Raw genomic sequence first — 24,762 nt, forward strand, 5'->3', positions numbered from 1 at the left:
ATTTTTTTATTAAAATAATGACATGTGGACAGCGATGACGTCAACACACTCTATTTTAGTAATAGTTAATTAATAGATTCTTAAAAAAGTAAATCTCTTGATAGTCTTTAAAAAAGTAAATCTCTTAAAAACAAGAATTAATCACAAATTTACAATAGAGTATCGTGGAACCTTCATATATAATTATTTAAAATTAAGCTCCAAATTAAGTTGATACATTGACTTATATCTGTATCTGATACTCATAATTAGTAGGTAGTAATGTTCTACTTGTATTATTTTTAATACCATTTTTGGCATCTGAAAATGAAATGTGAAGCAAATCAAAATACAAAGTAATTACAAGATTCTTATCCAAATTAATGGGATTCTATGAGATTCTTTTAAGATTCCATCCTGATTCTTATTCTTAGAATTTGGGAATTGGAATTTCCTTGATCTATTTCCAAAGAGGGTGTTACATACTTGACAATTGAAATGATCCTTTACGGGTAACTTATAGGCATTATTTTAACGGTCTTACAATAAGTTATTGCAGGTTCGCTTTATTAAACACTTGTTTATTTTTATTTGTTGTGTTATTGACGAGTCAACACAAATTAAAATCAAACTGTACCTCAATTGTACTAGTAACTTGTCTAACCTTTTTTTTTTTTTTTTTTTTGTTATAAGTAGGTGAAGAGTTCTATAGGTGTTAATCAACCACAATAATACCTTTGTTCGAATTTAGCTGTCACAAACTCACAATTTGTACACAATTATTACACCAATTATTCTAGCCATAGAAAATTACTTTCCCTCAAATTTAGACTTTAACATTTTTCAAGTCAGAATTTTGATCATTTATATTTCTAATTTTCTACGAGTATAATTTAAAACTACTATATAAATAGTCAAATCTAACAAAGCCACACATGAGTGAAATAACTTTAACAAATCTATAGTAATATATAAAGTAAAAGGGGGTTTTGGGTGATAAATTTTGCTTTTCCAAAATACCCCTTTCATCTTTTATTTTCTTTACTACCATTAGTTAAAAATTATAACTACCATTTAGGTAGATAATATTTTAGGAAAAAAAGGAGAACGAGACATGCATAGATTTCTTATATTGCACACGCAATTTGCTCGTGTCTCACAACTTGTATATATAGAGCAAGTATAATTAAAAAATAATATTAAAAATAAAATATATTTTAAAAAGTAATATTTTTTAAAAGTATTTTAATTTTAGTCCACCAAACCACAACCCTCTTGTATAGATTCTTTGATCTATATATAGAGACTTGCTCTATACCAAAAGTCTTCATTCTTGAATTCCCCTCTCTTTCTCCTTCTCCTTCATCACTTTCTCTCTCTTGAATCTTTCTCTTCTCATTAAAAAACAAAAAAAAAATGTCTCTCTTGAATGATCTCATTAATCTTGATCTCTCAGAAACATCTGAGAAAATTATTGCTGAGTACATATGGTATGATTAATCAAACCTTTTTCTTTTCTTGTTAATCTCACTCTGTGGTTTTTTTTTTTTTTTTATTTATTTTATTTTATTATTTTTGTATTTTATAAATGATTTTATTGTAATTTGTTCGTCGACGAATGACTAATAAAATATATCAATCACAGGATTGGAGGATCTGGCTTGGATATGAGGAGCAAAGCAAGGGTATAATTATTTTTTTTTTTTAATTTTTTGAATATTTTAATAAAAAAGTGTATTCATATATTCAATTATTTCGACTGTATTATATTTTCCGGTTTAATAAAGAAATCATCGTATATTCAATCATTTTGACGGTATATTTTTTATCGGGATTAAAAGTACTTTGTATATCTTTTATATAATTTAAGAATTGTTTTTCCAACTTTCATTTACAACACTCCAAATTTCCATCCTAGCAATTTTAGTCTTTCTATTTTTTTATTTTTTTTAATTAAAAAAATAACCAATAACGACCCTTTTTTCTCATAACTACCAATATCACTCAATTAAAATCTAGCCCTTCTTTCCTCAAAAAAAAAAAAAAAAAAAATCTAGCCCTTTTATTTATTTTTAAATAGCCAATAATCACCCTTTTTTATTCATAATTACCCATATTATTAATTAAAAAAAATAACCAATAACCACCCTTTAATAACTTTTACTTCATTTTTTTTTTCTACTTTGTACTGTATATATCCGTGTATGAGTATGGGTACACTCTAATAATAGTAAAATAAAATAAAAATTTTGCGTACAATATAACAGACTTTGCCAGGGCCAGTGAGTGATCCCGCAAAATTGCCAAAATGGAATTACGATGGATCTAGCACCAATCAAGCCCCTGGTGATGACAGTGAAGTCATCATTTAGTAAGTTTTCTTAATTATTTTGGTGAATTTTTTTTTTTAATTTGATTGGATTATTAATGTGCTAACTATGATTTGTTTTGTTTAATTATTGATGCTATTTTTTTTAATTGATAAATAAATTTAAGATAATTTTCTTTAAGGTTGAGGCGCGGAGTTTGTTACACTTTTTGTCCCAAAAATATCCTCATTTGATCTCGAGATAACCATTATCTTAATAAATAAAATTATTCCGTATAAATTACAGATTAATTTATCAATTTTTAAATCATAATAGTCATTAGCTTTTGATGAAATCAATGATATGAGATTGAATGCCATATTTTACACATTTTCATGTGAGAGGAGTATGTGTTTTCAGGTGTGTCAAATATTCTCTTTTATTTTACTGTAGTTATTTGTAACTAACATTAAAGAATAATTAACGTGTAAGTCGGTAAATTTTATATGGAGTAAATAAAACTTAAAAATAAATCATAAAAATGTGCGGGATGATTAGTAATTGTTCACTAATATGATTAACAGCTGGGCAGCTGGCTTAGTGGAAATTTATTTTGATTTGTAAAGTTTTAATGGAAAAAAAAAGGATACTTTAATTGAATATAATTAATTAGTTAATATCCAAAAACAAAAAAGATGCTGGTAGATACAAATTCAACGTTGAAAAGGAATCAATTGACAAATTTTGTTGCAAGTATTTGAAAGATTCTTATTAATATTGAGAATCAGTATTTTATTCATGTGATCAGTTGTGTGCGGTGGGTTAATATAGTCATAATTATCACCAGCTGTTTTTTGGGGACCTATCAAATATGGTTAAATGTACCTTTATATTTTAATTTAAAATTAAGTCAAGTTACTTGGCAACATGCTATAGTAATATAATTGCTCAGGAGGTTTTAAAAACGTCCCTCTATACATATATAGGATTGTGAGGCTGACCTCGTCGATGTGGTATAACCGTTGCATCAAACTCTTTTCGTTTTAGAATAATTGACACAGTTTCAGTTTTTCTTTTTCTTTAGTTAATTTGATAGTGAGGATACTGATAGTACTATCAATCTATGGCCGTTTTCTACCATCAAGATCAATTGCGATTCACGAGCCTAAAGTAAATTGTTAACGTTTACAAGGATTGCTTATTGGTTTATTTTTTTTGTGGCAAAAGATGGACAATTCAACTACTGTACTGTTTTAATTGATTCGAGTGGTTGAATGTGTTTATTAGTTATGAAAAATAGTACCACTCCACTTGCTATAGGTCTTTGTTTTTAGTATGTGCTTGTAAAATGTAAACTATTGTTGTTATTGCAATTAATGCCCTTGCAATTAATGTACACTAGTTGAAATTGTTAATTATGTTATACACTACAAGTGTACAATGGTTAAATTTGAAATTGTTTCCACTTCTAATCAATATATATTTGTAATTTTAATCAGCCCTCAAGCTATATTCAAGGATCCATTCAGAAGAGGAAACAATATCCTGGTGAGTTGTCTTCCTTTCGATAAGGAATATGATATATATATATATATATATATATATATATATATATATATATATATTGAAAAGTCAAAGCTATAAATATTCTTATTTTGTTATAACGGCCAATCAAAACCGCTTGATTAATGACAATTATTTACAAGCTCACCAAAATATCATTCACCACAATAGGAAATTAGGAAGAAGGATTTTATATTATTTTTTTATTCATTTTTATCTTTTTAAAAATATAAGTTATTAGGTTGACATATATATTGCACTATCGTTTTAATTATAAAATAATACTCCAACAAAAACAAACAAGTACAAAGATAATGAATTAATGATGCAACTTTAATAAAAATGATAATTTTTTTTTTTCCTTTGGCGGCCTTACAAAGTTGTTACATTAATAATGTAATAGGTTATGTGTGATGCGTACACCCCAGCCGGTGAGCCAATTCCAACAAACAAGAGGTACAATGCTGAGAAAATTTTTAGCCATCCCGACGTTGCTGCTGAGGAGCCATGGTACCATTTTTCATCCTTATACTCCTTTTCATTGCGATTATTTAGAGTATCAAAATTTATTACGGCCCCTTTTTTACAAAAGAAATTGTTATAATACGAGTATTTTTTAGTTGTTAGCTCTTATACACAGTGACATATTTAAGAATATATTGGTTGATAAATTTATCACAACTTATTTACTTTTACGAATATTATTATTACTCGTATGATTTTAATTAATCAGTTTAAACTAATGAATGAAAATTTGTTATACTCCAAAGTTGATACTCTAAGAATCTTTTATACTTTTGAGGCAAAAAAACAAAATCTGTATAATTCAAAGTTTCTAAAGTGTAGTGTGACTAAAATTGTACAATAATAATGAAGACGTACGAAAGATACATTCAACTTTAGCTAGTGGAGCTCAACTAATTATAAGTGTTTGATGTGGGTCCTACCTGTATAATGTTTAATTGACTTGGTCAGTCTTAAAGCTCATCATCTTATGAAAGTCACCAAACTTTTTAATTAATTAATTTTGCGTTTTTATGGAAAATGAGCTTTTTCAACAGTTGGTGGCTTGGTGCATATAAATAGATACGGAGTATATTAATAATCGACAGTCCATATTGTTACTTGCTACTCACTAGTGTGCCGAAATTAATTAATTGTGTAAAAAAAAATACTAAATAATTAATATGGAGTTTTTTTAATTATATATTTTTTGGTGCAAATTTAATTATATTTTTTATAAAAGAGATTGCTTTCCAAACTAGGGAGTAATTTATTTTATTCCACGTCAAGTCGTGATAGTCTTAATCACAAATGTTTAATTGTCAAAGGGGAATGATGCTATACGAAGTACTTCGTATAATTTAAGAGGTGTGTTATTTCAACTGTTCAAGTAATTAGTTGTATGTACGTTTTGAGCTAAAAAACGTGGATTTTAGCCGAAAATCTATTTTTCAAAATGTTATTCACTTTTACTTTATCTATTTTTAACCTTCATATGCTGATCCTATGAGTTCTCTTTGATTTACATTGTTAACTTATGGAGTATGGAAAAAAAATTATACATGGTGAATTTCCCGCAAACTTATAGACCGACCGTAATTAATACAGTAATTATACAGATTGATCGGACCTTGTAAGATGTACTCGTATCATCATAGTTTAGCTGTCTAGGTACTACGAATTTTAGATAATAAGTAGTGGTACTATCTAGCTTTGGTAATTTGGAGGATGCCGTACTGCACTTGTTTATGTCTGAAATGTCCTTTACTCCTTTTGGATTTCACACGTGATTTGGGTTTTTTTTTTTGGAGTAGTGTATTATTTTAACGAGAATTGATTTCAATTTGGTTTGGGTTTATGGTCCACTAATTTATAATTACAATTAGTATCAACCTCCATTTTTGGATTATCTAATACTTTTTTATTTTGGTTTGTTTATAAAGTTTAAACAGTTTTATTTAATCCATTGTGGTAAAAACCCTTTGCCTAATTACCTTTCTAAGCGCAAACTTTCAAAATTTTGTGAAGTAAATGCCAACTATTAATCATACTCCACTAATAATTTATTCTATTTTATTGCGAACATACTTACACTAATTTTATCTACTCCACCGTTTTCTTACATTCACTCACTTCTCCTAAATCACGAGAATACAACATTATTCAATTACATAAAAAAAACGGACTGATTGTGATCGATAATGAAAATTTATAAAGAAAAAGAAAATAATTCCATTGCGATGTCTCGACCCCCAGATAGGTGACATGATGGGGTCTATGCCTTTTGGCCTCTACATACATTTTCTTTCCACCTTCAGCTTGTGCAGATTATGGCATCGGTGTTATTGCTCCTTTATCAAAACAAACAAACAAAAACATTTTATTTGTTAGAAAAGTTTTCAAATAATTTTAGGATAGCATGTGAATCTTTCTTTTGTAGATGTCTTCTAGTACGGTGTACTTGATAACTGAAGTGTTCACACATCAAGTTAGGTAGCCTATCTTTCTAGTTTTTGTGCACTTATCAATCTAAATACTATAGTATGCCTTTGTAATGTGGTACCACTCGTTTATTTATCGGATGATACGTCGTTTTCGTATGATCTATGAATGTCACGTCTGCCTTTGCTTGATGCTACCGCTTTTTATCAACAACCATTTTGTGTTGATTTTTTTTTTGGTATTACTGATGTAGTTCGTGTAATAGTAGAAAGGGACGTAATAACCTAGTTACATCTTGAAAGTATAGAACAATAGGATGCCATGTTTCGTGATAACGCTTTAGAACTATCAAATATGTTTTTGGTTTCATTAACTCTGCTAATGTACATTGCCAAAGACGCCATTTACTCTTTTTACAAACGTGTACTGTGTGGTTATTTGGTTAATCATATGAAGTACTTCTTGTAAGTTGTAATTTATAGGGCGTTTCATTTCCTGGGAAGTGTCATTTCAGAAATGTGAACATAACATTTTGTGGCTATAGACATTTTTCTCATTTATATAGTCCTGTTTTCATCGTTTATTGAGAAGTATTTTATTGAACTTTTGCATGTATTCGAACTGTTTAGGTATGGCATTGAGCAAGAATATACACTCCTTCAGAAGGATGTTAACTGGCCTCTTGGATGGCCAGTTGGTGGCTTCCCCGGTCCTCAGGTAATCCAGCAAATAATCAGTTATCACTTGTAACAAACTTTGCTTTCATCTATTTTTATGTACTCCCGTGTACAAGTAATCTCTAAGTTTTTGTGCAATGGTTTTTGGTTCATGTAGGGGCCATATTATTGTGGTGTAGGGGCTGATAAATCGTTTGGCCGAGACATTGTAGATGCTCACTACAAGGCCTGTGTCTATGCTGGTATTGATATCAGTGGAATTAACGGCGAAGTCATGCCAGGACAGGTACGAAATGATGACCTCTCATATATTTTTTGCTAAGATTTTAAGCACCAAAGTTTCTTCACATTTGTTTAGGTTTTACCTCTTCATTAGCCTCAGATTTTCGTTCTGTAACAAACGCCTTTTTCTCCTCATTAGCAACATGTCATGCATATCGACCAAGTAACTCTGTAGTCTGTACTGTCTGCTTCATGCTTTGGTGAAAAATTAGCTAGTTGATTAGTTTAACTAGTATTTTATGTAAACCTTAGCCTGTTAGTTTCCTTGTTCGTAACATAATTCGCTGTTTAAATTATGCCTGCTGTGATATTTCATGTAGTGGGAGTTCCAAGTTGGTCCTACTGTTGGAATTTCATCTGGTGATCAAGTCTGGGTTGCTAGATACATTCTCGAGGTATTCTTTTCTTCTTTTTCTTACTCATCTCCATTCGCTCTTTTATTCTTTCCCTGTTATCTCTGTATCTGATCCATTGTTGATTAAATGAACAGCGAATTGCTGAGATTGCTGGAGTAGTTGTTTCTTTCGACCCCAAACCAGTGAAGGTTCGCCATATTCTACTTGTCTTTGTTGTGATTCTTTGCACGTTTAGCTAATATAGAAAAAAATTATCCAAGAGCTTGTCTATGAACGAGAAATTTTGAACATTTTTATACTTATGTGTTCCTCTCAAAACAAACAGGGTGACTGGAACGGTGCTGGTGCTCACACCAACTACAGGTAACTACAAGTTCCTGCTTTAATATCAATAATGTTTGACGTTGAAATTAAACTGTAGATTTCATGCTAATTTTATTGTATGAATCATTTTTTCAGCACTAAGTCGATGAGGAGTGATGGTGGGATTGATGTTATTAAGAAAGCCATTGAGAAGTTGAGCCTCCGTCACAAGGAGCACATTGCTGCCTACGGAGAAGGCAACGAGAGGAGGCTCACTGGTCGTCATGAGACAGCTGACATCACCAAGTTCTCCTGGGTAAATTTCATCGTAAATTTAATCAAGCATTAGCTTATTTTCACTATAAAGATATAATACGAAGTAGTAGACCTGTATGTCATGCTGATTTATTGTGATCAGAATCTTGTTTAAGTATTTACTTATTATTTTGTTGTAAATGCTTCAAATTTCAGGGTGTTGCAAATAGGGGTGCCTCTGTTCGTGTTGGTCGTGACACAGAGAAAGACGGAAAAGGTGAGTAATTCTGAAAATCCTTGCTCTACTTGGTGTTTGAGATTAATAACTGCGATAGTAATTGACAAATTTTCAAAAGTTGGTTCAGATAGTAATTCTTTGTTCATACATGTATGGATTACATTAAGATGCAATATAGACGGTTGGGTAGAAATAGGTGCTATATATAAATGTAAGTTTTAATTTGAGGAAATTGGCTACGGAAATCTTAAGTCGTATGTACATTGTTGCATCAACAGGTTACTTTGAAGACCGAAGGCCAGCATCAAACATGGATCCTTACGTGGTTACCTCCATGATTGCCGAAACAACCATCCTCGGGTAGCCTTAATTGCAAGGTTTTGACAAATTTAGTTGGGGCAATTCAACATTTATGATTATGTGAATATGGATTATCTTTGGTGTTGAATTTGTGGTTAGACTACCTATGCATTGTGAACCTAGTACTAGTAGTACTACTTTGCTTGTTATCTATCTATCAATCACAACGATCTTTCATTAAGTTGGAATATATTCTGTATTCGGCATATGGTTTGTGCTTCCCTTAACCTGTGTTTTTACAAGAACTTTTCAATTTCGTAAAATGATAAAGTCAAATTGCTAAAAACTTAATGTACTATACCCAACAACTATGTTAGCGTATGTACACCTTATTTTCACTTATATTAAATCCATATAAAAGCTATGTAAACATCAAAATGAAATATAGCAACAAACTGTAATGATGAAATACACCTTATTTTCACTTATATCGGATGGATGTGGAGACTCGACCCACATAAACTTTATTGGTTTAGTCTTATGTTTAGGAACACTAAAATAAGTTCATTGCTCAAGATTGAAGAAATAGAAAACGTAATTGAACAAGTAATGAAGAAATTGGCACTTGATTTGCAAAGATCAAACTTCAAACACCTATATCTTTTGATCCACAAAACATTTTGGAGTGATTCCATTTGGAGATGAAAGCTTATCTTGAGAGCTTTACAATGACAGGTCATATGCCCAATTCCGATGTAAAACGGGGGAGATATGTTTTTTGAATCTGAGTAGTTTTGTCCAATACAATAGGAGCGGGCGCGCAGGGTTAGAGGAGCTCCCGCTCTAAATTTTCTAGAACTATTCTGCCTTTTTCTGCTACAACTAGGAGTTCTCGCACACGACCTTTGGACTTTTAGAGCGCTGGCTCCTATACCCGTTGCTTGACTTTTTGTGGAGCTTCCTAGGCAAAATAGTAGGGCTACATTTATGTTTTTTTTTTGGTCATTTTAGAGGGAGGAATTCATTTTTTCAATAGTTTTAGATTGGTTTAAGGTTTTTAGAGAGAGAAACTCTCAATTTCTAGAGAGAGAAAGTGATAAGCACAATAGTTTTCATGGATTTTGGATAATCAAAGGAGGAATTTGATGATTTGAAGATCTCCATTTTATATCAATGAGCATTTCTTACTCTCTCTTCTCTTTATACTTTATTTAATTGCTGTGTTCATCATGTTAATTTGAGTAGTTTTCTTTCTACTAGGTGTTTAGTGAAAGCTTTGTAATGATTAATTGAGTTATTTGAGATAAATTTGATGATGATTGTGTGATTAAATTGATTGAATTGATGGTGGCATGTTGTTTTGTTTTAGATTGGATTATAGATCTCCCTTGATAGCAAACTTAATTGCATATTAGTTATAATTTGGCAACGGATTGTGAATTTAAATTGATATATTTGATTGTATTTTTGGTTGAATTTCCTTTATGTGCCTACTCATAGAGGGATCTAGGATAGTAATCTGAGATATTGCTCTTGAGTTTGATTAATTCCCATTTTAAAACTTTCTTTGCATGATTATTAGTTATCAAATAGATTCTCATCAGCTTAATAATTGTTCAAAGTGGATCTTTGCCCCTAGTAAACTTTATTATACCTTGTTCTTTATATTTGTGTCAGTGTAGTTGTAGTGTCCTCTATTCATAAATCGAATTTGGCATAGCTTAAGAATTAGATCGAGAACAATCTAACATTATTGTTCCTTGTGGTTCGACTCCTTGTTTAGGATTTAGTTTAGGATTTATAAATTTGTTTGATCATTAGGAGGTTAATCAACAACCTAATCTCCCTGCGTTCAATAATATGAACCATGGAGTACTATATACGTAATATTTGCCTTTTGTAAGTTATTAGTCAAAATAAACTTATTTTGAATGATTAAAACTTTGTTATAACTTGTTAATTAAAATTTATTCTTACTTTAGATGAAGTATTACAACAATTTTTTTAGGTGAAGGAAATAGAACCTAATATTCAATAAATTTATTACTCCCTCTATTTTTTTTAAAGCACCGCTTGAATTTTCACACTTGCGACAAAATTATGACCATTAATATCTTTAATTAGATATTAGTAAAAATTATTTACAAAAAAAAACTATATTATGAAGTAGACATTGTAAAAAATCCAACAATATAATGACAAATTTTCATATGTGGGAGGCCATACCGTGTGGCCTGGATTACTTATTCAGGGGGTACTCAGTCGGTCAGGGGTTACTCAATCGATCAGGGGTTACCCGTTAAGTGTTTTGGTGTGTGTCAGCTGGCCACATGGTGTGGCTAGTCACACAGAAAACACGCTAACCGACCAAGTAACCCCAGAATCAGTAACCCCAACCATACGGTGTGGCCGGACAGATAGAAAACGCACTACAATATAATTTGTGATCATGTTTACACATTATATAGTAGTGTAAAAATTAAGTCAAAGGTAACATAAAAATAGTGCAAAATCTAAAGTGATGCATTATAAAAAAAAATAAAAAAAGAAAAACAAAAAACTGAAGGAGTCGAACAAATTTATTAATGAATTTTTTTTTTTTAATAGTAAGTCAGTTATATATGAACTTATGAAGCATCAAACTAACCATAACCTCCCCTCAAAATAAAGAAATAAAAAGTTAGCCATAACATTATTAATTAGTCACCATGGCAAAGGTCTTGGTCTCTACTCCTTGAGGCTTGAACAAATGATATTCGGTAAAATAAATTTAAATTTAGTATGAACTAAAAATTAATTTCAATTTAAATTAAATACTTATACATTAAATTTAAATTTAATAAACTAAGTTCAATAAAAATAATTTTATTTTGTCCTAAAAAAAAAAATTTAATATTAATTAATTATTTCCATAATAATGATAATTTAAGTTTAATATAAATACTCCATTATATCAAGTGAAGAGAACACAACCCAAGATTTTATATTTACTTTTTGGGTCACAAAATATTATTGAATATATCATTTGATAATGTTATGAAACACAACTGGCCAAATTAAAATTTGATAGAATAGGAAAGGAGGTGCTAAACGTAGCTTAGATTTACTTTCACCTTGATACAAAACCTTCTTAAAATTGTAAACTTTTGTCACAATATTACCAAATTCAAATTAAAATACTTATTGAGATTGCAATGAATGATTATTTTGACCTAGAAGACCTTGGAATTGATGCAAGTTTCCATAAGTTTTTTCTTAGTATATTTTGTGTTAAGCAAGTGAAGCCAACCAATTATATTGAACAAAATGTGTGTATTTATTGTATCTATTTCACGCATATTGAACAAATCAGTATGCTCTATTTAGTACAATTGAACAAAATCCAATGCTATATATTTAAAAAAATTATTACAGCTTAAAAAATGAAGGGTACATTTTTTTTCCGCAAGGAGTTGAGATTTGACAAGTGTTGTTGAGGAAAGAGTGTTAATACTTAAAATTGTCATATCTTGTAGACAGGGGTAATGCCAAGAAGTTCAAAACACTTCCGCATTACCACTGCTGTAGCTTCACATAACAAGAGCTGCTTGTTTCTTCTGCTGAGCCATTCATCTGGAAGTCATGAATTAAACCCGTCAAAACATGGCCCAAATTGAAGACCCGACTAGCCTGTCTCATTTAATTGGGTTTGTTTAAGGTGTTTTTGGAACTCAATTGGAGTCCCACCAATGGGAAGAGGCTCTAAATTAGACATGACACTCTTTAGGAGAAAAAAAAAAAACTGATTCTATTATAAATTTACCCTTCAGTTTTTATAGACATTTGTGAAATCATCTGATAAATCATACAGGTACTTGCAAATTACATTAGGCAACAGATTGCAGCAAGCCTCCTTAACAATCTGAAATAAAAGAAAAGCAAACATCATCCGGTATGTCACAACTAATATTACTTCGAGACCTTGTTTAGTGCCAAGATTAAAGCAACCAGTACATTCTAAAGGTGTTCTGAAAATTAATATTTACCTCAGAAAACTGAAGCAAATGAAGCCCCAATGCACGCTCATATGCATTATCCAAAACTATCTCCCCAACCTGCAGTAAACAAGCCGAAAAGTCATCAGACAGCAAGCATGCAAAACAATAGCTAGCCTATAAAATTTAAAAGCTTCACCACATTTTCTGGATGTGATGTGGAAGCCAAGTGAGAAAAATAGCTCACCTTCTTCAGTTCTTCTATGTCTTTACCGGATTTCCTGATAATCGAACAAATTCGAGCATGTTCATAAAGCAAATAAACAGCAGTATTTCCCTGCCACCAAAATATAGAATGCAAATGACAAAGCTTCATTGTGACAACATAGCTCAACAAGAAATGCAAACTTAATGAGAATGCAAACTATAAAAAATTCAGAGAAAGAGAAGGTCAATATCACAGAGGACAAGAAGCACCTTATCATTAAGCATCAGCTTAAAGTTAAAGGTGTAATCTGTGAATCAATTGTCCTTCAAATCAAAATACCTGAGAAAAGATATATAAAAATCATTACAACAAACATATACGTAATCAATGGAATTCAATCAGAGTCTGAACAAGTACCATAAAATTCCTGCATCAAACACGTATTAGGCAATGTTGCAGTAAAAAATTGACCACAAACAATGTGAAGATTTATGAAAGTGTTCACAAAAATTGCTTATTTCAAGTACTTGCTACTCACTCAGTGTCTCCATCAGTACACCACCCTAGTGCCACTAAAGTGTCACAAATACCAGGAAGTTCAAATGGTGCAGCCCAGCCCAAAAGGCAGACCTTCGAGCAAGATTGGCTACAAAAGGCTAAACATATATGTGTGCCCAAACATGGGGAAAAACACAATAATCATGTCAATTTATAGCGGGCATTATAGGGACTTAGTTTGCTGAAATGGCTTGCCTTGAATAGAAAAATAGGAGGGGAATGACAGCGGTATTGGCCGATTTATAAATCAAGAGACATGGCACAAAGAGTTTACCCCGAATCTTATAGCCTATAGTGCAATAGTGCACCATATGTTACAAAAGGAACAGTAGGGTATTCTGCAGGAAACTTGTATTGCTGAGTAAAAAACAACATAGGTGGACTAGCAAGCTAATGTAAAGAGTTTGGTGAGCTAGGTGAAAGTGTGAAAGTGTGAAAGTGAAAGGTCTAGTAAAACAAAACCTCTTCTAGAAGGCTGTTATGGCAAGTAGCTGATGAAAGTTTCCTAACTATCAATTCATGATATTGTAGGCTTTGTTCATATGAAATAATTGGAAAAACTAAGGCGTGACAGGGTTACTCGAGAATTTAGGGTGAGCATTTTAGGTTCCAAGTTACAACTCAGTCATAAACCTTGAAGCTTAGATCATCCTGTCCTACCATAGTAACTAACTAAATACTTGTTGGTCATACACATCTCGAAAGTGATGCAAATTTGCAATGAATAAATGTATCATGGAAGGGACTTTGAAAAGGAAATCAAATACTTACTTTACAGCTCCACATCCCACTGCTTCAGCAGTCTCCTCCAGTTCCTCCTTAGTCCACTCCGCTGCTTTACCTGTTGGAGATTAATTTGGTTGGGTAAGCTACAATTAAATATTAAGATATAGAGACGGTAATTTCTAGAGTTAAGACCACCAGGAAATAAAATACATTCACAAGACAGGATGCTCAAATTAAAGGAATCAAATAGGCAAAATTCGTATCTATTTTGTAGCACCTCGCTTAATAAGTGCTTCTTCGCTCAGATCTTTTGCTTTATCAAGTACATCAACCAGACGAACTACTTCATTACATCAAGTACGATAACGCTTGCCATCTTCTCCCAACACAAGACCAAAACCCACGTGAGTAGCTTTAGGGTATGTATTGTCATCACTTGGAAGCCACCCTGCTCGCTTTGCTGCCTGTTAAACAAATTACAGATGTTAACCAAGACACAAAAGTAAAAGACGCACTCAAGTACAAGGCATCAGATACTGTTACAAATAAGTAAAGAATTACGTTCAATAAAATCAGTGAAAAAGGAGGTTATGCTTTAATCCTTGAATAAAAATTATAATAAATGGATAATGTACTAAAAAAAGCCTCCAAAAGAGGCACTGATAATATCAACAATCACACCGTATACTAAGCATACTTACATGGAAGACCATTTCAAAGTGCTCACGCTGACCAACATCAGTTACATATATAATCCATTCAGCTTTTTCTTCGTTTAGGCAGTACCTATTTGAAATTAGTAAAATAACAGTCATTTCGGAGGTAAAAGTCACGCAAATGACAAAGCCTAAAAAGGGCACAGGAGGCTATGGAAATTTTGGGAAGACAAACAAGAGTCATGGCAATAATGCACTTTTAAAACCATAGGCTGTATAGTTAAATCAAACAGAAAAAAATTTCAAAAACACACAACTTACCAAAGAGCAGTTAAATCAGTGGAAGCATAGTTAAAACCACCATCTTTCTTAACAACAATAAGAGGTATCTTTTTTCCTTCAATGTGTATAACCTGAGCTCCTTCGCTTTCTTCAATCAGACCTTCATTCCTCAAACCCTCCAAAACACTTGGAATGTAAGGATTATAAAAACTTTCACCCTGAATTGTGCAGGAAAATGTGCAGATGGTGAGCATAGAGCTCAAACTATAGAAATAATATAGAAGATAATAAAATATAATAAGCATTAGTATGGATAGAGCTAACAGAATACCTTTTCCTCTATGTGTATTTGAGAGAATTATAAACATTCTGAAATTCCCTACGACTTATTTCACATATTTGAGCCCATGCCTTCAGATACTTAGGTTCTCCACTTTGAGTACAAGCAGAATGAACATAGAGCACTAATAAAGAAAAAATACTCATACTTGACTAAATCAGCAAAGACAAACAAGCTCTTAAGCAACTTTAAAATAAACTAGCAAACGTAAAATAAAAGTCCAATTGTTTACCTGAAGGCTCACCACCGCCTTTTGTGCTCTTTCCTTGAAGCTGGCATCATCGTCAAATCTTTCTTTGGATTGTTTGTAGAAGTCCTAAAAACAAAGCAAGTAAAAAACAACAACAACAACAACAAGTATATTCCCAAGTCAAAATCTGCATCCACTAGTTTGCTTATCACAGGCCAATTAAGCAAACAAGATCATAAATCTTAAAACAATGCAGAGCAAAAAAAGAGAACAAACCATATGTAGGCATCTAACACAAATCCTGTTAAAAATACGCTAATCTAGAAAATTCTTGAAATATCTAGTTAATAGATTTAATCTATCTTGTGTAAATGTTCTAGAAAAGGCTTAAGAAAATATCTAGGATAAATATCTAACCAAGTAGAAAGTCCTAGATAGTTATCACCTAGAATGTTCTAGAGTGAAGTAGAAAGAAAGCTATGTAGTAGTATGTCGGTGGGAGCAAAGAACCGACATATACACTACTATAAATACTAGGAGTTTCATGCAAATGTAACCAATTTCCCACGCAATAATACTCATAATTTTGCAACCCACTACTACTTCCACTCTTCAATTTCCTACACATCCAACCAAACAAACACTAAGCAAATCATGATTGTTAGATCATAATAGTTCAGAAACAAAACATATGAAAACACCAAAGACCGAAAAGTTGGAAGAAGAAAGGATTTACAACAGATATGACACTACTACTATGTAACTACAAACAATTTTCACTTGCCTGAAGGTCCTTGATAGGAATTTCTTTGTCATCCTCCCACTGTGGCCATTGCTCGAATAGAAACTCCATCAGCATGCCGTACTACATTTAGTAACCAAAGGTTTAAATACATGTGAAAGCAAAAATATAATGGAATTTCGAAATTGATAAGTAAAACAAAACAACTAACACAAAAAAAAATTGTAACTAAGTATTAGTTTCTACTTTTCCTTAATATTTTAGATATTGTTACCACACATATAAGACATTGCGCGATTATAATTGCAAGACTAAAATTGCAAGACTAAAACCCAACGAATTTGTTTTATTTATTTATTTATTTTTTTTCTAGTGAGAAGACAGTTTTGAAAATTTTAAAGCCTAATTAGCAAGGTAGATGACACAATGATAAGATAAGAGTATAACACCAGAATTACAAAGCCAGTTATACCTGTGTGCCCCAGTCACCCATCCTCAACAACACCAGAAAACTCGAGTATCTTTGCAATAGTATCCCCAATAATTGTCGATCTCAAGTGGCCAACATGCAACTCCTTAGCAATATTAGGTGAAGAAAAGTCTACTACTGCCCTCTTGATTGGCAATTTTGGAGCCCATGTCTGGATGCCTTCTGTATACTCTGCATAACATCTCCAAATTCTTAATACAAATGCAACAAAAACAAAAACCAAACGATACAATTGAAAGTTAACGCGAATAAACTCCAATCACCTTAGCTAGCCAAGTCTTTGACAGGACAACATTCACAAACCCTGGTCCGGCAACAGAACAACTCTCTATCATATCCGATTCGGGCAAATTTTTCATGATAGCCTACATATTCCAAGGAAATAAAAAAAAATTTTTATATTGTAATTACAAAAAATAAAAAAAATTATTTGTGTTGAAAAAAAAAAACATTTCATTACTGAAAAACTTTGAACTTAAATTCAGGCATTGTTTTCCTAATTTTGCCAAACAAACCCATAGCATTGTTGCTGAAAAAAAAAAAAAAAAACATTATCAAAAACTTACCACAAAAATTAAATTAACTACACTTATCAATCACACAAAGTGACATTACCATTGGTAGTCACCAAAATTTTCGTTACAAATGGCGATTAGCGGCTGTACATAAGCCTCATTCGGGAAAGTTGCTTTAAGAGACCTTTTAAACACTTGTGCTAACGACTGTTTTATATTCCCCCCACATTCTTCCTGTAGCATCATCGTACCATGCCATATTAGTGTAACAACAATATATATATATATATATATATATATATATATATATATATATATATATAATTGCAATAATATGAAAAACTAATCAGAAATGCAAACTTACATCTTTATCTTCCATATTGGAAAATGCTCGAATTTCAGTACCTCAATAGAGAATTCCAGTTATTTTCCTGACGAAAATAAATAAATTAATTTATAAAAAAGTAATTTCAGCACCTTAAAAAAATTATAAAACCTGAATTGTCTATAAATAATTATAAAACCCTAATTTAAGTAAACTAACAAATTAATTTAAACCACAACCATAGTATAAGCAGTATAATTATTTATAAAAAAAAAAAAAAAGAATGGTGAATTTTGGTCGATCTTGAGTACCAAGAAACTAAAGTAAACGTTCTGCGATTTTAAACCACTCTGTATACGCCGGTGGTGGCGATGCGGCGTCGGCAGCGGCAGGAGCAACGAGCAGAGCATTGCGTGTGTTTTTTTTATTTTGAACGTACGTGAATGATGAGAGAGGAGGAAGAAGAGGAGCGATTTTCAGTAGTATATTTATATATGGGGGTCAGTGTATTTTTGAGACCTACTCCGTATTACACAAGAAATCTGATCTCTTTGAGGTCGTGTAGGGTTTTGTTATTGAGGAAGAAAAGAGACCGGTCGCTAAAAATTTAGATCTTGTATGAATCTGGTTTACAATCCAATATTTGACACTCTTAATCATATTATAACTTCACTATCACTTCACTAATATAGTCAGGCCACGCGATAATTGCATTCTAGTTTATTTATTAGTGATATAATATGATTATTGTTGTGACACATATGATGTTCTAGTTTATTTATTAGTGATATGATAGGATTATTGTGACACATATGATGCTAAGTAAGCGAATTTTGAATAGATTTTTTAACAAAATGTTGTATAAAGTTTTATTATCGATATAATTCTAATATTTCATATATACAAAATTAATCATAACTTTTAATAAATATCTTATACCTCGATTCTATTTTCATCCTTAAATTCGTTTTAAAAAGTTTTTTAAAATAAGATTTATTTATAATATATTTAATTTATTTATAAAATAATGGAGAATAGGCTAAAAATAAGCTTTAATCAGTAAATAATTTTAGTCAATGTCAAAAAAAATTAAAGTTCGAAAAAAATAATTTCAAGTTAATATATTAAAGTTCTATAAAAATAATTTAAGTTCGAAAAAAATAATTTTAAGTTAATATGATATCGTATGTTTAAATATATTGCTTATCAAAAGGATTATAAGATCATATTTAACTTTCAAGCCAAAACGTTTATCCTAAAATTTTATCAACAATTCCGGGCACAAAACTAGTGAATATATAGTCATATTCTGCGTGATATAATCCTTTTTTAGATGATATAATTATCTTTTTGTGAGTTATATTTTGAATGATATAGTCGTATTTTAAACAATTTAGTCAGATGATATAATTATATTTTGGATGATATAATTATCTTTCGAATGATTTAATTTCTGTTTGATACTTTTTTTAATGATAAATTCACTTATTGAATGATACATTTACATAGTCAATTTTTGGATGATATAATCCCTTTTCAATACTAGATGATTGGGTGCATAATAAGTTATTGTACACCGGCTCTATTATTAAAATTTCTATATCAGATAAGTTGCTAAATTGAAAGTGAGATCGAATATAAAATGGGTCATCAAGCTTTTTATAAGGTTCTTTTATCTTCTTTGATTGAAAAGTTAACAAAGATGGTGGAGAAAGAATTCATTGATACAAGATGAATGCTTGGACTCCGTCTCCGAGTACACGTCGCTGCAATTGATAAATTTTCCCCCTTTTCAAAACCCTAATCACTTCACTTTTGATTCAATTTCAATCAAAATCTTCCAAATTCCAATGATTTGACTCCGATTCCACAATTCCGATCACCAAAAATTCCAATGGATTCCTCCGATTCCATTTTTCTGGAGGATTTTGGGCAAAAAGTCGATCTTACTCGCCGAATTCGGGAAGTTCTGGTGAACTACCCTGAGGGGACGACGGTGCTTAAGGAGCTTGTTCAGAATGCCGACGATGCCGGCGCCACTAAGGTCTGCCTCTGCTTGGACCGCCGCTCCCATGGCGGCGAATCGTTGCTATCAAACAGCTTGGCTCAGTGGCAAGGTCCAGCTCTTTTGGCTTACAATGATGCTGCTTTTACTGAGGATGATTTTGTTAGTATTTCTAGAATTGGTGGTAGTACTAAGCATAGCCAAGCTTGGAAGACTGGCCGCTTTGGGTGAGTTCATCTTTCTTCTTTTCTTGTTACTTTCTTGGAAATATTATGATCATGTTCATTATGGTTGATTTTGATTAGTATATGATATTGATTAGTAGAATTGAGATTGTTGTTGAATTGGTGCAAATTATTACTTGCCATGAACAAGTATTATTGCCCTGGTATAGTTTACAACCCGAAAACGATTATGTACTACACGATCGAATTTACTTGGGGAAAACATAATGCTAGGAATAGTGGAGGTTCTATTGGAGTTGCATTTTAGATTTATATAAGCTAAGTGATTGGAGCAATACTATGAATCGGAGGTTTTTTTTTGCTAGTAGGCATTGTAGTGTGAATGTGTGATTGTTTTTCATCTTGTGTTTTACTCAAGATTTTAATTTTATGTTTTATGGTGTTGTTGCTTTAGATTATGTGTTTCGTATCTATGCTATTTGCTTGTCAAACAATGACGGGTCAACTATATTCATCTATATGAACTGACTAACAATTTCACTGCCAATGGATGCTTAGCTTCTATGGATGTTCAATCCCTACTTTTAGATCATGATATCTACAAGGCATGGTCAAGCTCTTTATCATACTAACAGGTGGCATAGTGCAACAATATTTCTAGGTTCATCAATTTGAGCCTTTCTTATGACTTGTTTGAGTTGTTAATTACCAAGGAACAATCAGTAAGCATGGTAGTAACTGTATGCTCTCTAACTAGGAGCATTAAAAAGTTGTCCTCATTTGACTCTTGAGATAAAAAGCAAATTACTTAACAAGTTTCCATTTCATAGCACCAAAGTCAAGATAAATAATTAATGAATGTCCATTGTGACATTTTGATACAATCTGCTTTTAATCCGAATTGATTTTTTTATTTATTTTTATAACTATGTAATTTATGGTGATGGAGTGGATTGCATTTTTTGTATTTTCATTAGAGCTGAAGGGATACTTTTCTACAAGAGCCTAATGTTTGGGCTGTCAATGTGACTCTTCAAAGTTACCCACTTTCTACATCCAATAACATGAAGTTGCCCACTTCATACACCCAAGATCCAACAACATCTACTTTGCCAAACCTAAAGCCTTCGATGCAATTTTGTGTTGTTTAGTGTAGAAAGTGGTTGATGTTTTAATTTTTCTTATAGTGCAAAGTTCGTGTCAATGGTTTTTTTTTTTTTTTTTTTTTTTTTTTTTTTTTTTTTTTGCATTGAGACTACTTAAGATTCAAGTTATTGGAGAGGTTAGAGCTCGCTAACTTGGTGGAGTGAAAGTGAAAGTGAAAGAAAGAGGGACGTAATAGCTAATACATTTGAATATTGCTTTCTTTCACTATATGAAAGTCTATTTTCTTATCTGGAAAACAAGAAAAAGTATTCCCCATTTTTATACAGAATAGACTAGAAATTATACAGGAGTCCCTCTCCGATCACCTTTCCCTTATTGACATGGGTTGTATGTCCTGAACTTCATTTATCCCAATTTCCAAAACACGGTTGGAAAAGTACTTATCTTTGTCATTTCAGTATTGTGAAAAGCCGAAATTTGTTAGTGATTGCTATTGTTTTTTGTCAGGGTTGGCTTCAACTCAGTGTACCATTTGACAGACCTACCATCTTTTGTAAGTGGTAAATATGTGGTGCTGTTTGATCCTCAAGGAGTTTATCTTCCTAATGTTTCTGCGTCAAATCCAGGAAAGCGAATAGAGTATGTCAGTTCTTCAGCACTATCGCACTATAAAGATCAGTTCTTTCCGTATTGTGCATTTGGTTGCAATATGAAAAGTACTTTCAATGGAACCCTCTTTCGTTTCCCTCTGAGAAATGCAGAGCAGGCTGCGGAAAGTAAGCTTTCAAGGCAGGCATACTCAGAAGATGATATTTCTTCTATGTTTACTCAGCTTTATGAAGAAGGGGTCTTTTCTTTGCTATTCCTTAAAAGTGTGCTGTCAATTGAAATGTATGTATGGGATGTTGGGGAGACAGTGCCGAGGAAACTCTATTCTTGTTCTGTCAGCTCAGCAGATGAAGACATAATTTCACATCGTCAGTTGCTTTTGAGATTGTCTAAACTGTCCAGCATCTCTACCTTTGAAATGGATTCCTTTAAGTTAGATTTTGTAACAGAAGCTGTTAGTGGAAGCTCCATTCAGAAGCGGACAGACACCTTTTACATAGTCCAAGCCATGGCTTCATCATCCAGTAGGATTGGATCCTTTGCAGCCAAGGCTTCTAGGGAATATGACATTCACCTTCTACCATGGGCATCCATTGCTGCATGCATTTCTGATGATCCCATAGATGTAAGTTGCTGCATGTAGTAATGATGACTTCATTTTATCATAACCCTTTTTTTCTATTATAGCTTGCTAGTTTTTCCATGTAACTGGTTGTATATGCTTCCGTTTCGTATTGAAGCTCATCCTTCTCCTTCCATTGATTATGTGTTGTCACCTATCATGGATTCCTTACGAAAATGTTATTTGTATGCTAGTGCCTTAAACTAATTGTACCCTATAGTGTGGGTGATTTTTTTTTTTTTTAAAAACTACCACAAAAACAGAAAAACTTTGAGTAGCACTACCAAAATTAGTTTTTCCGGCAACAATTTTCGTTTCGGGGCCTATTTTGTAAATTTTCTCTCCAAAAAATTCATATTAAATGATAATATTGCTCTACATAAACCCTATATAAGGTAAAACACTCCGATTGCCCCAAATCCTCCATTTTCGTAAAACCCTAATTTAAGAACCTTAATTTTTAGATTCAATTGAGAAATTAAATCAACTACAATGCAAAATTAAAGACAATTTACCTGTAATTGTGTTCGGCTGTCGAATTCCTTTATTTTCTCTATTGCAATTGATTAAAATTTTATAAAGTAGGCTCCCTCAACCGAAGATTCTTGCCGGAAAATTAAATGTGGTAGTGCTACTCAAAGTATTTGTGTTTTTATGGTAGTTTTTTCAAAAAAAAAAAAATTTAATTCAAAAGTGGTCATTTAAATGGTAGTTGTTGACAAAATTTCCTTATTTTTATTATTTTTTTTTTTAATTTTTCATCATTATTATTTTTAATTTAGAGGGTTAGAATCCTGACATTTGAAGTGAGTGAAAGCTTTAGTTTGCTTTGCTGGTTTGGGGAATCTCAATTACTTGTGATGTTCAGTAGGCTTCGAGACCAGTCATGGCTTTATCCCCTCACATGTGCATAATATGTCTTGTTAGCAATGAGGGAAATCATTTGTCCTTGCATTGTCATGCTGCAATATTATTTTGGAGGTTATATGGATTTTGGTTTGGTAAGGAATCTAAGGATACATTGGATTGCACTTTACTCTTTGGTGTTATTTAAGTGTATTGTGTATAATGTTTTTTTTTTTTTTTTTTGACAAACCGTATTGTGTATAATGTTTGGAGGGTGAAAAGAGCATTATTTTTTTGACAATCTTTTGGCCACATTATAGGTGTTTTGTTAGGAAAAAAAAAGAAGTAAATTTTAGCTAGGTCGGGAATCTTCTTCTCCCTTTTTTTTTTATTTATTTATTTTTTATTTTTAAATGGGAGCAAGTGGTGTTTTAGCTTCTCTTTGGGCAGTTGCTCATAGGGCATTCCATTTCATGCCCCTTTATGATCTATATCCAAACATTTTCTCTTTGAATATTTTTCCTTGATTTCTGATGGACTTTGGAGGAAACATAGAGTTGCTGATATTAAAGATAAAATGAGGTAGAGTAGAATACGTCTGTTTGGGCATGTGAGACGTTGGTTGGAGGATGTATTAGTAGAGAAGGTGGAGGGTTGGGATAATGGGTGTTAGGAAATTAATTAAACTTACCAAATACCAACGAGATTTGTTTTGGGAAAAGATATAATGTATCTTTTATTTATTTCTATCTTTTATGCTTTCCTAACTAGAAAACTAGATAGATTTTAGGTATATATTATCAATCTAGGATTATTTAGGCTTGGGGAGCAAGTAAAATATCCAAATTGATGTGGGTTTCTAGGTTAGCCTATATAAGAGGGTTTAGGCTTACTAGAAAATAATGATGATTTTAATAAGGAGGAAAATTATCAAGAGGGTTATTGTCTTATTTAATAGGAACTTCATAAAACAATATTTTGGTTTGAGGGGAGGAAATCTAAATTTCCTCATAAACATTGTCTCTTTGATTATCGTGTTTTGCTATTTATTTTATATTGTGTTTGAAGGTGAATTCCCAAATTGTTCCATTGCACACATCCGTTATAACATGGGGATTTTAAAAGAACCCGAGGGAGGTTTTAAATGAAATGGGTGGATGAAGTTTAACATGACATGAAGATAATGGGCTTGTGTGAGAAAAGTGACGCAATATAGAAGTGAATAGAGGAAGAGGATCCTTCATAGGAGATGTATTCTTGGTTCATGCAGCCAATTCCATCCCTTTGGGAATAAGGCTTTGGTTTCGTTGTAGTTCGTTTTCATATTAAAAAGGAAAAAAAAAAAAAGAGTAGATATCTGGTGTGTTGAGAACTTGGGACTGGAGCCTGAATTTGGTTGAATGATAGGTTGGAATATGAGAATTAACTTGTAGAATTGAAAAGGAACATTGTAGGTGTGATATTTTTTGTTATTATTTGCTTTGATGTTACGTGGAAATATGATGGGATTTTTCCAATTCAAAGACTTCCATTGCCTCTGCATTTTCGGGATGTTCTGGACTCAGATTAGTTCCCCTTGAATATGGATGCACAGAGAATTGATACTAATGTTCTTGACTCTAGAAATATCAGAACTGCAATGGTCTCTTGTCTCTGAAGGCCTACCACAATGTTC

General features: G+C 32.1%; 2 protein-coding genes and 1 pseudogene across 4 annotated transcripts in view; 2 read left to right on the plus strand and 1 right to left on the minus strand.

The window, feature by feature from the left end:
* Positions 1-1,302: 1,302 nt before the first annotated feature.
* On the plus strand, positions 1,303-8,975 carry LOC110692005 (glutamine synthetase nodule isozyme-like). The gene is made up of 13 exons (XM_021868996.1): positions 1,303-1,469; positions 1,625-1,664; positions 2,247-2,350; positions 3,788-3,836; positions 4,255-4,361; positions 6,926-7,013; positions 7,131-7,259; positions 7,576-7,650; positions 7,746-7,799; positions 7,937-7,974; positions 8,071-8,230; positions 8,386-8,446; positions 8,686-8,975. Exons 1-13 carry the CDS (start codon positions 1,396-1,398, stop codon positions 8,769-8,771), a joined length of 1,065 nt encoding a protein of 354 aa, XP_021724688.1. The 5' UTR covers positions 1,303-1,395; the 3' UTR covers positions 8,772-8,975.
* A 2,906-nt stretch (positions 8,976-11,881) lies between these two features.
* Positions 11,882-15,911, minus strand: LOC110692008 (annotated as a pseudogene).
* Positions 15,912-19,398: 3,487 nt separating this feature from the next.
* Positions 19,399-24,762, plus strand: part of LOC110692006 — a 29,754-nt gene continuing 24,390 nt past the window's right edge. For all 3 annotated transcript variants that reach the window (XM_021868997.1, XM_021868998.1, XM_021868999.1), the window contains exons 1-2: positions 19,399-19,945; positions 21,518-22,244. In XM_021868997.1, coding sequence (XP_021724689.1) covers positions 19,608-19,945; positions 21,518-22,244 — 1,065 coding nt within the window. In that variant the 5' untranslated portion in view covers positions 19,399-19,607. The remainder of the gene's footprint in view (positions 19,946-21,517; positions 22,245-24,762) is intronic.

Source organism: Chenopodium quinoa, unplaced genomic scaffold (genome assembly GCF_001683475.1).
Source record: "Chenopodium quinoa cultivar QQ74 unplaced genomic scaffold, ASM168347v1, whole genome shotgun sequence".
Taxonomy (NCBI): domain Eukaryota; kingdom Viridiplantae; phylum Streptophyta; class Magnoliopsida; order Caryophyllales; family Amaranthaceae; genus Chenopodium; species Chenopodium quinoa.

Bases quoted from the DNA above. Each gene is read 5' to 3' on its own strand.
- LOC110692005 (XM_021868996.1), top strand. From the start codon at position 1,396: ATGTCTCTCTTGAATGATCTCATTAATCTTGATCTCTCAGAAACATCT. The intron at 3,837-4,254 runs GTGAGTTGTCTT...ATAATGTAATAG, and splicing joins GAAGAGGAAACAATATCCTG to GTTATGTGTGATGCGTACAC. The intron at 7,014-7,130 runs GTAATCCAGCAA...TGGTTCATGTAG, and splicing joins GTGGCTTCCCCGGTCCTCAG to GGGCCATATTATTGTGGTGT.